Source organism: Eulemur rufifrons, chromosome 28 (assembly GCF_041146395.1).
Source record: "Eulemur rufifrons isolate Redbay chromosome 28, OSU_ERuf_1, whole genome shotgun sequence".
In the NCBI taxonomy this organism is placed as follows: Eukaryota; Metazoa; Chordata; class Mammalia; order Primates; family Lemuridae; genus Eulemur; species Eulemur rufifrons.
This window is the reverse complement of record NC_091010.1, coordinates 56228011-56240000: the sequence shown is the minus strand read 5'-3', so window position 1 is coordinate 56240000 and position 11990 is coordinate 56228011. Positions and strand designations below refer to the sequence as shown.

Here is an 11990-nt window from a genome sequence, read left to right as displayed (position 1 = left end):
AATAAATCTTCTGTCAAAAATGTTGGTTGTAATAAGGCACAAGATTTTATTAATCATGTTCATTGCTTAAATTCAGAGGCAAGGGCTTTGTGTAGTTTCTTCGTATAGAGGTTTTTCAAGTCTATTGTTAGTTCCATTAGCAGTTGAAAATTCAGATTCTTCACCTAAACACAAGCATATCAAATATAACAAACAGATATTCTATCTTGCAGAAAAATCATGTTGATGTATCACTCACTTGAAGAGTAATCTTATACATCAAAACTGCAATTGATTATATTCATTTAGTACATACATCTGTTTCCATTCAGGGAAGATAAAAAACACAAAAAGGTTGGAGAGTGAGGATTTTTGTGTATTTTTCCTGTTCATTTTATGTGTCATTATTACTTTTACTAAGAGAGGACCTCACTAATGCATCTTAAATCAGAAGAATTGTTGAAAATCACCATCTGCAAGCCTCCAAATTAACATTTGTATCACTCAGAGAATGATGACATACCAATAAAAACAAATTCTAGAAAGACATCAATCAATGCAGTTAAACTAAATTTGAAAATAATTCATAGTACTCTAATTATTATAAGCAATTAGATAATTTTTAAATTGCAATATAGGTCATTATTTTGTGCCCTGATAGAAAAATAACAAAACTCAACCTCACTAAATAAAAAATATTTATCTCTGAAAAAGAGTACCAAACATATTTGAAATGTTTGGCTTAATTTTTTTTTTTTTTAAATGGAATCATTCAGCATCTCTCCTTAATACAGGGATAAAATTATAAACATTGCTGTAAATATTTGCTGAGCCATAAAAAAGTCTGGAGTTGCATTATGAAACACACTAGCAAACTCAGAAAAATGAGAACTCACTTGGGTGCTATTTTCTACAAAAAGGAAAGTGTTTAACAATGACGAGAGCTTTGGCTACTTTTAGGTATCTATGTACACAGAATAACACAGAATAGTAGGGCATTGATAACACATGTGTGTTTCCCCAAAAGAATAATACATCCATAGTGTCGTAAGTTGAACCTAACAATTTTGAGTGAGGGAAAGGAGTTTATTTGAGAACGGTTATAGTAGAGTAAATCAGAATGTCAGGAAAAAATTAAATCCTATTTACTTCTTTGAGAAACGAACATAAATAAAACAAACTTGAAGTTAGAGCCTACAATAAAACTACATTCAGGTGTAGTTTTAAGATATTCCTTTTTATTCCTCCTTCTGTTTTTTTGTCTTTAAAATATTAACTTTTCCCCAATGCCAACAAAGAACAACGATCCCTATGATAAGCATGATTAGGATATAGTTGTTTTAAAAAAACGGTCAGCAGAGAAGATTTCTGAGCAATATAATCAATATTTTTTGTTATGTGTAGATTTCCCTGGAAAAATGGATCCAAAGTTCCACTTAGATTTAGAAACTCAATTTTATAGGGAAAAGCAGAATTAAAAAAAAAAAAAGGAAGCTAGGAAGTACTCACCTCTTCACGTAATTTTATCAACTGCAACATGAATGCACAAAAAAAAAGATAAAAAGGAAAGAAATGGCAGGAAAGAAAGATCAGTTGTGTGACAGGATACAGAATTAACATTGACAATTTATCTGTTTACATGTTTAGCATTTAAAAATCACAGACAAACACATTAAAAGAACCTAAACATAGACTACATGCAGAGTTTTTTGAACGAATAAAGATCACTTTCTCACACTGTCACATTAAACAAAGAGAATAGTGTGAAATTCTCTTTTAAAGTACATCTAAGACACCATCATGAAATAAAGGGGAACGACTTCATAGAAGTCTATATTATAAAGAAAGAAAACAAGTTTACTGTTCCTCTCTTCTAAGAATGTACCACTGAAGAGGTTTTGTATATACAAGTTTTCAGGATGTTTCTCTATTTGGAATCTTGACAACTGATTTTAGATTTTACCTACAAATGAAAATGATTAATAGCTTATGCTTTGGTTCCAATAAGTATTTAAAACAACAAACTATTATGTTAGTTAATGTCATACTTGTACTTACTCTCATAATAGGATTGCATTTGGAAGTGATGTTATTTTAATTAAGAATAAAGTACGCCAGGATAGATAATACTTACTTAGGACATAGTATCAAGAAATATTTCATTATCCTTAGAACTACTGTGTATATCAGAGCTAATTTCTAGGTTTTTGTTTTGCTTAAAAGGCTATTGCAATCATGTGGCATGTTTTCATTTAAATTTTTGAATGGTTTCTTCATTTTTTAATTTTTATCTTGTAAATCAAAAACCACTCTTGTTAGTAAATTCTCCTATGATAACATTTTAAATCTCCTATGTAGAACATTTTTCTATTTGCTTTAAATATAACAGATAAAATGAGCTCCTACTCTTTAGAAGCTTAAAAAATGATATAATCATATATATGGCTCACTCTGTGTGTGTATGTGTGTGTGTGTAAGACACTATTCTATACCACAAATATCATTGTATAATGGAGATGACGACCACAGTTTCTGCAATGAATAGAAACTGAAACCTATGTTGTAACAGACTCTAAACCTCATTCTAGATCTGAAATTTGCATCCTCAGCAATTCGTGTCTACAACTGATGATTTTTAAACATCAAAATATCTGTAACATCTGTTATAACACTTGACATATGCAGGCCAATAAATTAAACTATTGCTTTGGGAGAATGTGCCATGAATTGCTCACTGTAAGTCTTTCTAAAAGTATCATGTTTACTGTAGCCCGGATATCTCAATGCTTAATGCTGTTTTTGTCTCGAATTCAAGGAAGGCAGTATGTGTTCCAGCTTATTCTGCTATTTCATTTGTTGTACGAAAAGTATTTCAAGTACAAAAGAGTATGATTTTAAAATTGCTGTGAATTCTTTATAAAAGATACAGAATTCATCATATGTCTCACAGTGTGTTTAGTGAAAATGAAACTTTTAATATCGTCCTTTCAAAATAGACAAGAAGTTGTCATTATTTTTAATTAACACACTCATTCTCTCAGCAACCATCTAGTTATGTGCAAGTAAAGCATCTCATCATTTCATGTGAAAAGTTACAATTCTTCCCTAGAAGAAGTAAAATTTTCAACTAAGATACTTGGCCTATCAAATATCGGAATCTTTCTCTTTACTATCCCAACATCATAGGAGAAAAAGGCAAACATTAATTCTCAGAAAGAGACGATCTGGGAATTGATCGGCCAGCTATCTTTTCTTTCTGGGGGCACCATTCTTCAGTTGGCTATGATACTTAAAGGGCCAAAGTTTAAAACTACTCTTCAGCAATAGAGACCATTTGGGGCATGCCACCCTGCCATAATCAATGAGTGTTTAAAAATGCTACCCATTTGTTTTTTCAATAGGTTCCAAACAAAAAACGTTCTATCTTGTTTGTGCTGCATGGCTGCATTCAAGCTCCACACCGGATTTGTCGCTAAGCTAGGTAATGGGAGGGTTTTTAATCTTTATCTTTTTTTTTTTTTTTTTTTTTTTTGGGTTAGGCCCAGACTTATTCATTCAAGTAAACAAAAGATGGTCTATTTTTGAAAATTAACAATGCTTAGACTAGACTGTAAGCAGTGATTTCGTATTTTATCGAGTTACTAGCTCCATCATAGGCGACATGAAAGTGTGCAATGCCACCATGTTGAGTTATGATAATCAACATCTTTTTTGAAACAAAGATTTTTTTCCCCCAATGCAGAATTTGATACAAGAGGTAATCTGTTCCTTTGTGGGCTGAAAAAAATCTGGTTTACGCTGGTTTGAACCAGTGGAATCTCTTGTGGTTAAGCCTTCTGCTGTGACTAAAATCAAAACTGCACTGCAGAGCATGTGAGGGTTCGTGCGCGCGCGCCTCTGTGTGCGAGGTGCGTCACGTGACCCCCAGAACCACCGAATTTTTTTTTTAAAGCTGATAACGCGACTGGCGTCTCTGTCCGCATACAGATAACGAATAAATGCTGAACTCTATTAAACGCCCTTTACACATTATCGTGGGTCGAACACACAATTTTCTGAACTTATGATGACAGTCTATTTATTTTGCTATAAACCCTCAGCACGGAACGAACAGATTTGTGCCTGGTAATGATCTGCTCTGCCAGGGCTATATGAAATGATACCGACCTTCTTTAGATCTTGGGGAATTAAATTGACCGACTTCACCCCCTGGTCTGCAGCTGAAGTTTGACACACTTTATGCACAGCAAGCCCAAATCGGAAGTTAAGAGAACCTCGCATTAAAAAATTAAGCAATCATTATCTGCTAAATATTGCTTTGCCACAAAACTTTCCGCACATTTGGGAATATCCTACCCCTCATATATTTTTTGAACCCTCTCTTTAGGATTTACTCAAAGTCACTGATCAATATAATTTTGCATATGGAAACTAAGAGACTATTTAGGTTCAAAACTAGAGCTCAGAACATTTTATTTGCCCTATTATCACAATCCACTATGAAAGGCTTTATGATTTTATTCCTTGTTTTTTTCCTTTTTTGATAATGGTTCTCATGAAATGAAATCAAGTTAACTGTCAAAGTTTCCACTCTACAGCATCACTGCATTCAAGAACTCACCTCGCTCAAAGAAATAAAATGTTGCCATATGGAAATGGGAAATATATTTTAAAAGAATAGAATGCTAATGCTTAGAACAATAGTCTTTGGAAAGCTGATAACCCAACAATACTCAAATGTGCAAAGTAGGTAGTTTTGTCCCTTCTTTGTAAATCAAGTATGAGTTATATTTGATTGAATGAAATGAATATGAACCAGAAATAAATTTATACAAAGCAATTAATTTGGATTAAATGAAATGTGTATTGTATGAGGGACATTAAAAATGCATTTGAAAAATTCTTCATTTCTTAAATTTTGACATTTCTAATCATGGCAGAAATGTTTATGTACCTAAGAGTAAATTAATGTACTTTATAGTTAATTAGCAGATTACATATACTAACAATCAAGTTTTAGATGCCTAAAAAAACTGCAGTGTAAATTACCAGAATGAGAAATAATGGTTATTATATCCATATTTGTTTAAATCTTCACAAAGAGGCTACTATAGGGAAGATGCATATGTTGCATTGAAAATAAGTACCCAGTACTTTATTTATAATCATTGCTATTAATTCCTTTTTTATTTTCCTTTTCTGATCTATATTTTTAAGTTGACAGATATATCCCAATTTCAATTAAATGAATATTGCTATTTTTTTCCGATTTGCTTTATCCCTTTTTCCTATATATTAAAAGTTTATCATAAATATTGCATGGACAAGAAGTTCTGAAAATTGATTCATAGACAATTAACTTAAAAGTAAACTTATTTGTGGGCAGCAAACATTTTTTATGTAAATTACAGGTAATCCTACCTATAAAAAACTCTTCTCAGCTACTGAACTATAAAAGTTAATATGAAGAGCTGACTTAAAATCCTTCCTTTCTTTAAGGAAAGATCTACTTTGATTCCATAATCTGAATAAATACTGATATAGAATAAAAAATTGTTTTCAAGTGACCATACCTGGTTAAGGATGTTTTTTAGCTTGAGAGATTTTAATTCCTATATTATGACAAAGAGCTTCAAAACAAAATTTAATGACTTCATATGATATGGAAATTTTGCTACATTTGATAACAAAATATCCAAAAAGTTAAGTGTGGTCTCTCTGAACTTTTACACCTCATTCAAATTTTAGACTGAAAAGTTCACATAAGTAATAATCTAACAGTTACATATTCTCATGACTATAATTTATCATACTATATTTATTGAAGTGACAGCTCCTTACAACTTAAACTTCAGGTTCTCCAAGCACTTTCAGAATTTGTAGGTTTGATTTATACAAGTCCAGGGGAAATCTCTGCATGATCACTTTAAAGTGACAGGAATATAATTTTAAAAATTCAGAAAATATGAACTCAATCTATTTTTGTGGAATATTTTTCTTTAGGCATAAAAATATCATACTTATATGTATGTAAGGCAAATGTTTTAGGCACATAAAATGTCCATTAAGAGAAGTGAACATGCTTTAAAAAAAAAAAAAAAGATCCCTGTCATAGAACTACAACATCCATTACAATAAAGGAGTCTGAGTTAGACAGGAACACCCCCTTCCTTTCTATTTCCTCTATATTAGGCAGTAGTTTCAAATGAGGGAAAGATCTATAGCTTTTTAAAGAACTGACATGGGAACTATGCATTCACTTTTTTGCAAAAGAGATAGTACTTTTTTGCAGTAGATAGGAAATAAAATTATGATTCATTCATTGAAGAGGTATGAGCAATTGAAATCTCACTTTAAAAAAGGAAGAAAATATTTTTTTCTCTCATCTTCACATTATTTAATCTATTATGAGTAAAACTCCTTTATCACATCACCCTTTTATGTTTGATGTGCTATTTTTTTCCTTTAGCTATTCTCACATTTCAATCAGGGAAGCTGAAATCCCAAGTCAAATCTGAATGTGTTTACATGTCTGAACTCAAGCTGATAATATCCAAATAGTAGAGGAGGTGAGATCTTTCCAAAAACAAACATAGTAAGCTCAGTGATTCTTTTCCCTGTTTTTGGGTGGGTAGGTGGGGGCCTTAATCACACAAGCAACATCTCTGTTACAGTTTAGATAGTAATATAGTATCAGCATACATAGACCTATAATATAATTTATTTGAAATGGTAAACACAATTATGCAATTTTTATGATGTGTATCAATATATTTTATTTTACTATTTTATTAAAATTATGAATTAATGAAATCCTCAGTATTAATTCAAAGAAAGAAGCAGGACATTAATTAGACTCATGACACTACTGTGTGAGCCAATGAGAATTGACAGCCAAGTAATAAAGTCCTTTTAAGAAAAAAATGTATCTTAGTTTTTTGCCTATGCAGATCTTAAACTGTAAACAGACCAATCCATTATCATTATTATTAGCATTATTGGACAGAAGCAGGCCCTCTATATGGGTATCCAAGTTCTGTACTGGTGCTTACAATTTGCATTTTGGTGAATGTATTTTTAAGACGCTACACAATAGGAGACTGAGCTACCCTGTTGAATTTTGAAAGCTTACTTTCATTTGTTTTGCTCCAAGTGTTGATTTAATTATACTGCATTATTATCAAAGCTGTATTATGTACTTTTTTATTCCTTTTACATGTGTTTGAGGTGAAGACCTTGGCTTTGTCTGCAAACAGTGTGTTTCAAGTTATTTCTTAAGTACTAAATAATAAAGAAAGGAGAAGAAAAGATTTTTTTAAAAGATAGCAGACAGTGATCACAAGGTAAAGGGTTAAATGTAAGATCTCCAAGAAACATTTTGAAGTTGATTAAGACTCCAGCTTTGCATTAAACAGTATCGCTTCCACATGAGTTGCTGCTAATACTGTTAAGGAGCAGCTTGAGAGCCCAGTGCGCCCGTGACCTCCTTCACCCTCCAGCCACCCACCGGGCCTTCCTGATTAGCATTCTACCTGGTTCTCTGAGGAATTCCCATCATCCCCTAGGAGCTCATTCCGTACTTCGTCACTGTAGGCGATCCGTGACCTTTTCTATAAAACAAAACAAAAAGAGAGAGAGCGAGATGAACATTAGAAAGTAAAGGCTTCGAAGCTTTATTGGTATCAAGGCTGATCATCTCAAACCTCGAGAGCCCCCTAATGGAAACCTACTGGCGACAATCTGCAAACCAAAGTTGTTGTAAAGTTCCTGAACTTGAGAAGTTCAAATGTAAATTAGAAGTTTTAAAAATGCCAATAATGAAAGAAAACTCTGCATTGTGTAAGTATGCTATTAATATTCATAAATGGATCAGAACTTGTACATTATTCTATACATCATTCAAATAAGACCATTAAGCTGAAATACAGCTATATAATTGTGTATCTGTAAAATTCACCAGATTTTAATTAAAACAGGAGTATATGGGTTTTTTTTTTTTAATATTGTGGCAGGAAATGCACTATAGAATTTAGGTCTTTTAAAATCTCTAATTCTGGGATAATAATTACATCTCCAACAATATTCTGGAATGCCTGGAATAGTATATCTATATTTCTTTCATTATTATGATATCACTAACCAGAAAGAGAGGGAATTTAAAAGCCCATCCCCTATCTAAACAATAATTTAAATGTCTCCAGGTTCTCTATAAATAATAGCCCAAGGAAAAGTAATGGAAGTGAGTGTGAGAGTGCGTGTGTGTGTGTGTGTGTGTGTGTGTATGTCTGGTAAAACAAATTAAATTTCCCAGTCCCAGTAAATGAAGGCAAGTAGACTACGAGTCAACTTTTCACAATCCCAGTAAATAAAGACAAGTGGGCTATGAGTCAATGTTTCACACACTGAAATTTTTGTTTTACAAGAAGTCTATCCTTACCTGTAAAATCAGAGGAACATGTCTGCAAGCAATTCATGAATTATCTAAATGTACACACATTTGGAAAAGCTAAAAGACTGAAAATTGGCTGTGAAGCTAGAGTATGGTCCTTAGACCATACTTTAGCATCACTATTTAAGACCCAAATTCAGGTTTATAAGTTACTTTGTTGCCTTTTCTGTTTTTGAACTAACTAAGCAAAACCAGTCAATTAAAAAATGGCAATTGGAAACCGGTAATTTCTGCCTTACTTAGGGTCTATGGTTTGGGATTTAAAATTTCTTACGTGTTCAACTGTGATCTGAAAAATTGCTGTAGTTTAAAGGGACTATCCATAATCCATGAGCAGAAGTCAACAACAATAGGATTTTAAATTAGCTTTTTATAGTAGTGAATGAGTAACACTTCTTGGCCACATAGAAAATGATAATACCTTAAACATCAAATATTATAATATTAGAATTTAAAAGGACCTTAACAAGAGCAACCAATAGACTTTAAATCTTTTTAAAGTTGCAACCTTTCTCAATTGGATTTCTTATCTGAACCACAAAACACAGAAAATTATTTCAGTGACTATTTTATCAATTTTCCCAAGGATAGTACATGAGAGAAAATTTTGTTCATTACATACAATTGAAGACTTAGGGCTTAAGTCTCAGGCAGAACCCAGTTGAAAAAAGCTAAATGGAGTACATATAAAAATAAATAAATCTAGACACCTCTTTGTTTTTTAGAGAAAGAAAAATCAGTCTCCTGTAATTCTAAAGTAGATTTGGTTAAAGTGAGACCAGAACCTCGGGGTCTGACTCACCACTCAGTGCTCTTTCTACTACACAAAATTTCTGCCCCAATCTATTATCCTCAGAATTGACTCAGGAAAAAAACCACAAGAATTGCAAAATGTTTCAGTATTAAGGAGATAATGGCATCCCCTCCCTGCCCTGAGACTCTACCCCAAGCCCCACTTCCCTGCCACAAATGTATATCTTATATCTTGGCAACTGTAAGAAGTCTATAAGAAGGTAAATAAAACCAACAATGTTGCAGAGAGAAGGACAAAGTAAGTTGTTAGCTTGAGGTCAGTAAAGACATCTATATCAGATCTCTTGACAATTCAGGAGTGACCCACCTCATTCATTTGTGAACATGCCAGACTTTTTACCATCACAAACAGCATATATTAAGCCTGTTTCTCTTATTGTATTTACTGAAGCTACTATTAATTATTTCAACTGACTTGATAGAGAATTATATTTAAAAATGCCAAATTATTAGGACAGTCCACTTCATGGCCTTAATACAATATTTAGATCAAGCCAAAGCTTTCTTTTGCTCATTTGGAGATCCCACTACAGCAGTTTCAAACTAGCTAAGCAAAAGTATTTTACAGCATTAAAGGAAATGAGAACCTTTAAAGAGGCTGTGGTATCAGAGCTGCCTTTTTAATTATTCATTTCATCACTATGGGGGACTAAAACATTCCACAGTATGCAAGAATATCATATGGAGATTGTTTTTGTTTTTCCCTTTTTTCACCAGAATACCAACAAATTGGCATAGATTGTTCAATTACATTATATTCTTATTTTGATTTACAATACTTCAAAAGAAAAAGAAAATTACAAATGTGTATCACGAAATATCTAATCTTGTTTTGGTTAGAATTCACTGCTTTTAAAAACCAGCAATTAACACTGTACATGCTCCGTAACAGAAGAGAGCTAAGGATTTATCCACAGTTGAAGGGTGGTCACTATAAAAGTCATTCTTTATCATTGGGATAGTAAAAACTGGTCATTGGGATGGCTATCTGGATATAAGTAAGCAAATGATATGCTGAGTTTAACAAAGTGTTGTCTGACAGGACTTCTTCCTTCTCTTAAGGAATGAAAAGACAACTCATTTCAAATATTAGAAATAGTTCCTCATGAAAGTGACACAACAATGCTGAAAACTGAACTCTTTTCATTTGAGTTTCGTTTTAAAAAAATAAATCAAGACTTCGCTTTACCAAGAATTATATTTAGATGTCCAACATTGGTATTTTCTCATAATTTTTTATGATTTGAAATTCTAAGTAAGCTGATTGTAATTAACGATAATTTAGTCTGTAAGATCACCACTAAACTAATTGAATACCAAAAAAGGGCAAATTCCTTTCAATGACAAACTGCTTATTTATTTATTATTATTATTTTATGGATAATTTTCCTCCAAAACATAAATAAATTATGTTTCCTTTTATGGACTTTTAAAAAATATCATGCTACATTACTAATTATCTACATCATACTTTAATTTGGAAGATTCAAAGTTAATGAAACTGAAATATCTACTGTATCTTGATAACCCTAACTAAAATATTTTTACTTTACTATCAACTGTATAAAATCTGTACTTTAGCCAAATGCAAACATGAGAATTTGAGCTGGAAATGTCACACATTCAGCTACAGTTTGAAGGAACCCAATTCATAATGCATTTTATAAATAGTTAATGACTTCTATACATAAGCTAACCAGGCAAATCAAGAAATTGTCAACATTTTTAGTCTTAGTTGTCAGTTACCACTGTCTACTGGTGCTTTATATGTGGCTTCTGGAGAAGACAGAAGCTCTATGCAGTTTGTAATCTACTGCAATTTCTAGTCTGTACCATAAGAGTAGAAAAGCTTCAACTGACAATATTTGCCACCCCCCCAACACACACGCAGAGTTAAATACAAGATCATTCCTCACTTTTAGTTGTGTGTTTGTATAAAGCTTATTCCTTCTAACTTATATACTTAGGTGGACTAGACACAATTGGACAGAAAATCTGCAGATTGCATATGAACTATAGAAAAAAATACAACAAATTAACAACTGGTTTTGACTCCTAAAAAGTTAGATGTACAAAGTTTCAATGGCTATTTTCAACTGATGACACAAGTGGAGTCTTTGGTTACGAAAGTGAGAATTTCAGATTCAAAGCAATTTTTGATTTCCACTTGGTATATGAACAGGACTTTTGCATACTGATTGGATGATTTTCTTAAAGCCATGTTCAAACAGATACATTTGCTCAGTTCTGTCTGGAAATTTTGCTTGAAACAATCTATGTACTTGACCCAAGCCTTGACATTTCCCAACTGAACTGAATATGTTCCTGGACAGGCACTGCTAAATTAGAAACAAAACGAATTAACTTAGCTTAAAGTAATTAAAAACTGTGATCTGTGGTGCCGCCTCCTGTATGATTCTACATGTGAAACAGAGTATACGTAACCAGAATGAGGATTCTACAGCCCAGCACTAGCAAAAGCATAACAATGAAGTTGGTTTATTACTAAAGCGTATATGAGAATTTAATTTCCATGGCGTGCACATGGCAAAGCAATTGCTTAAATTGCCTCACCTGGGAATTTAATACAATGTTATCATCAGACCAGCCACATTGTAAATAGATTTATAATGCTTTCCATGTGCTGTACTCTGTTGCATATGAATTAAGTAATGATCTGGTATTACAATAAAATCAGCTAGTTCCCACACCTGGCAGACAGGATATTTCACTAAATTAATACCCATAC

The 11990-nt window shown here is 32.5% G+C and overlaps 1 protein-coding gene across 4 annotated transcripts in view; it reads right to left on the bottom strand.

Annotated features, from left to right (window-relative positions):
• The window catches only part of VTI1A (vesicle transport through interaction with t-SNAREs 1A), a 328811-nt gene that overhangs the window by 251863 nt on the left and 64958 nt on the right, over positions 1 to 11990 (bottom strand). For 2 of the 4 annotated variants that reach the window (XM_069459904.1, XM_069459901.1), the window contains exons 4-5: positions 7512 to 7589; positions 1489 to 1509 (exon numbers count right to left, since the gene is read on the bottom strand). In XM_069459904.1, coding sequence (XP_069316005.1) covers positions 1489 to 1509; positions 7512 to 7589 — 99 coding nt within the window. The remainder of the gene's footprint in view (positions 1 to 1488; positions 1510 to 7511; positions 7590 to 11990) is intronic. The other 2 variants (XM_069459905.1, XM_069459902.1) reach the window with 1 other exon arrangement.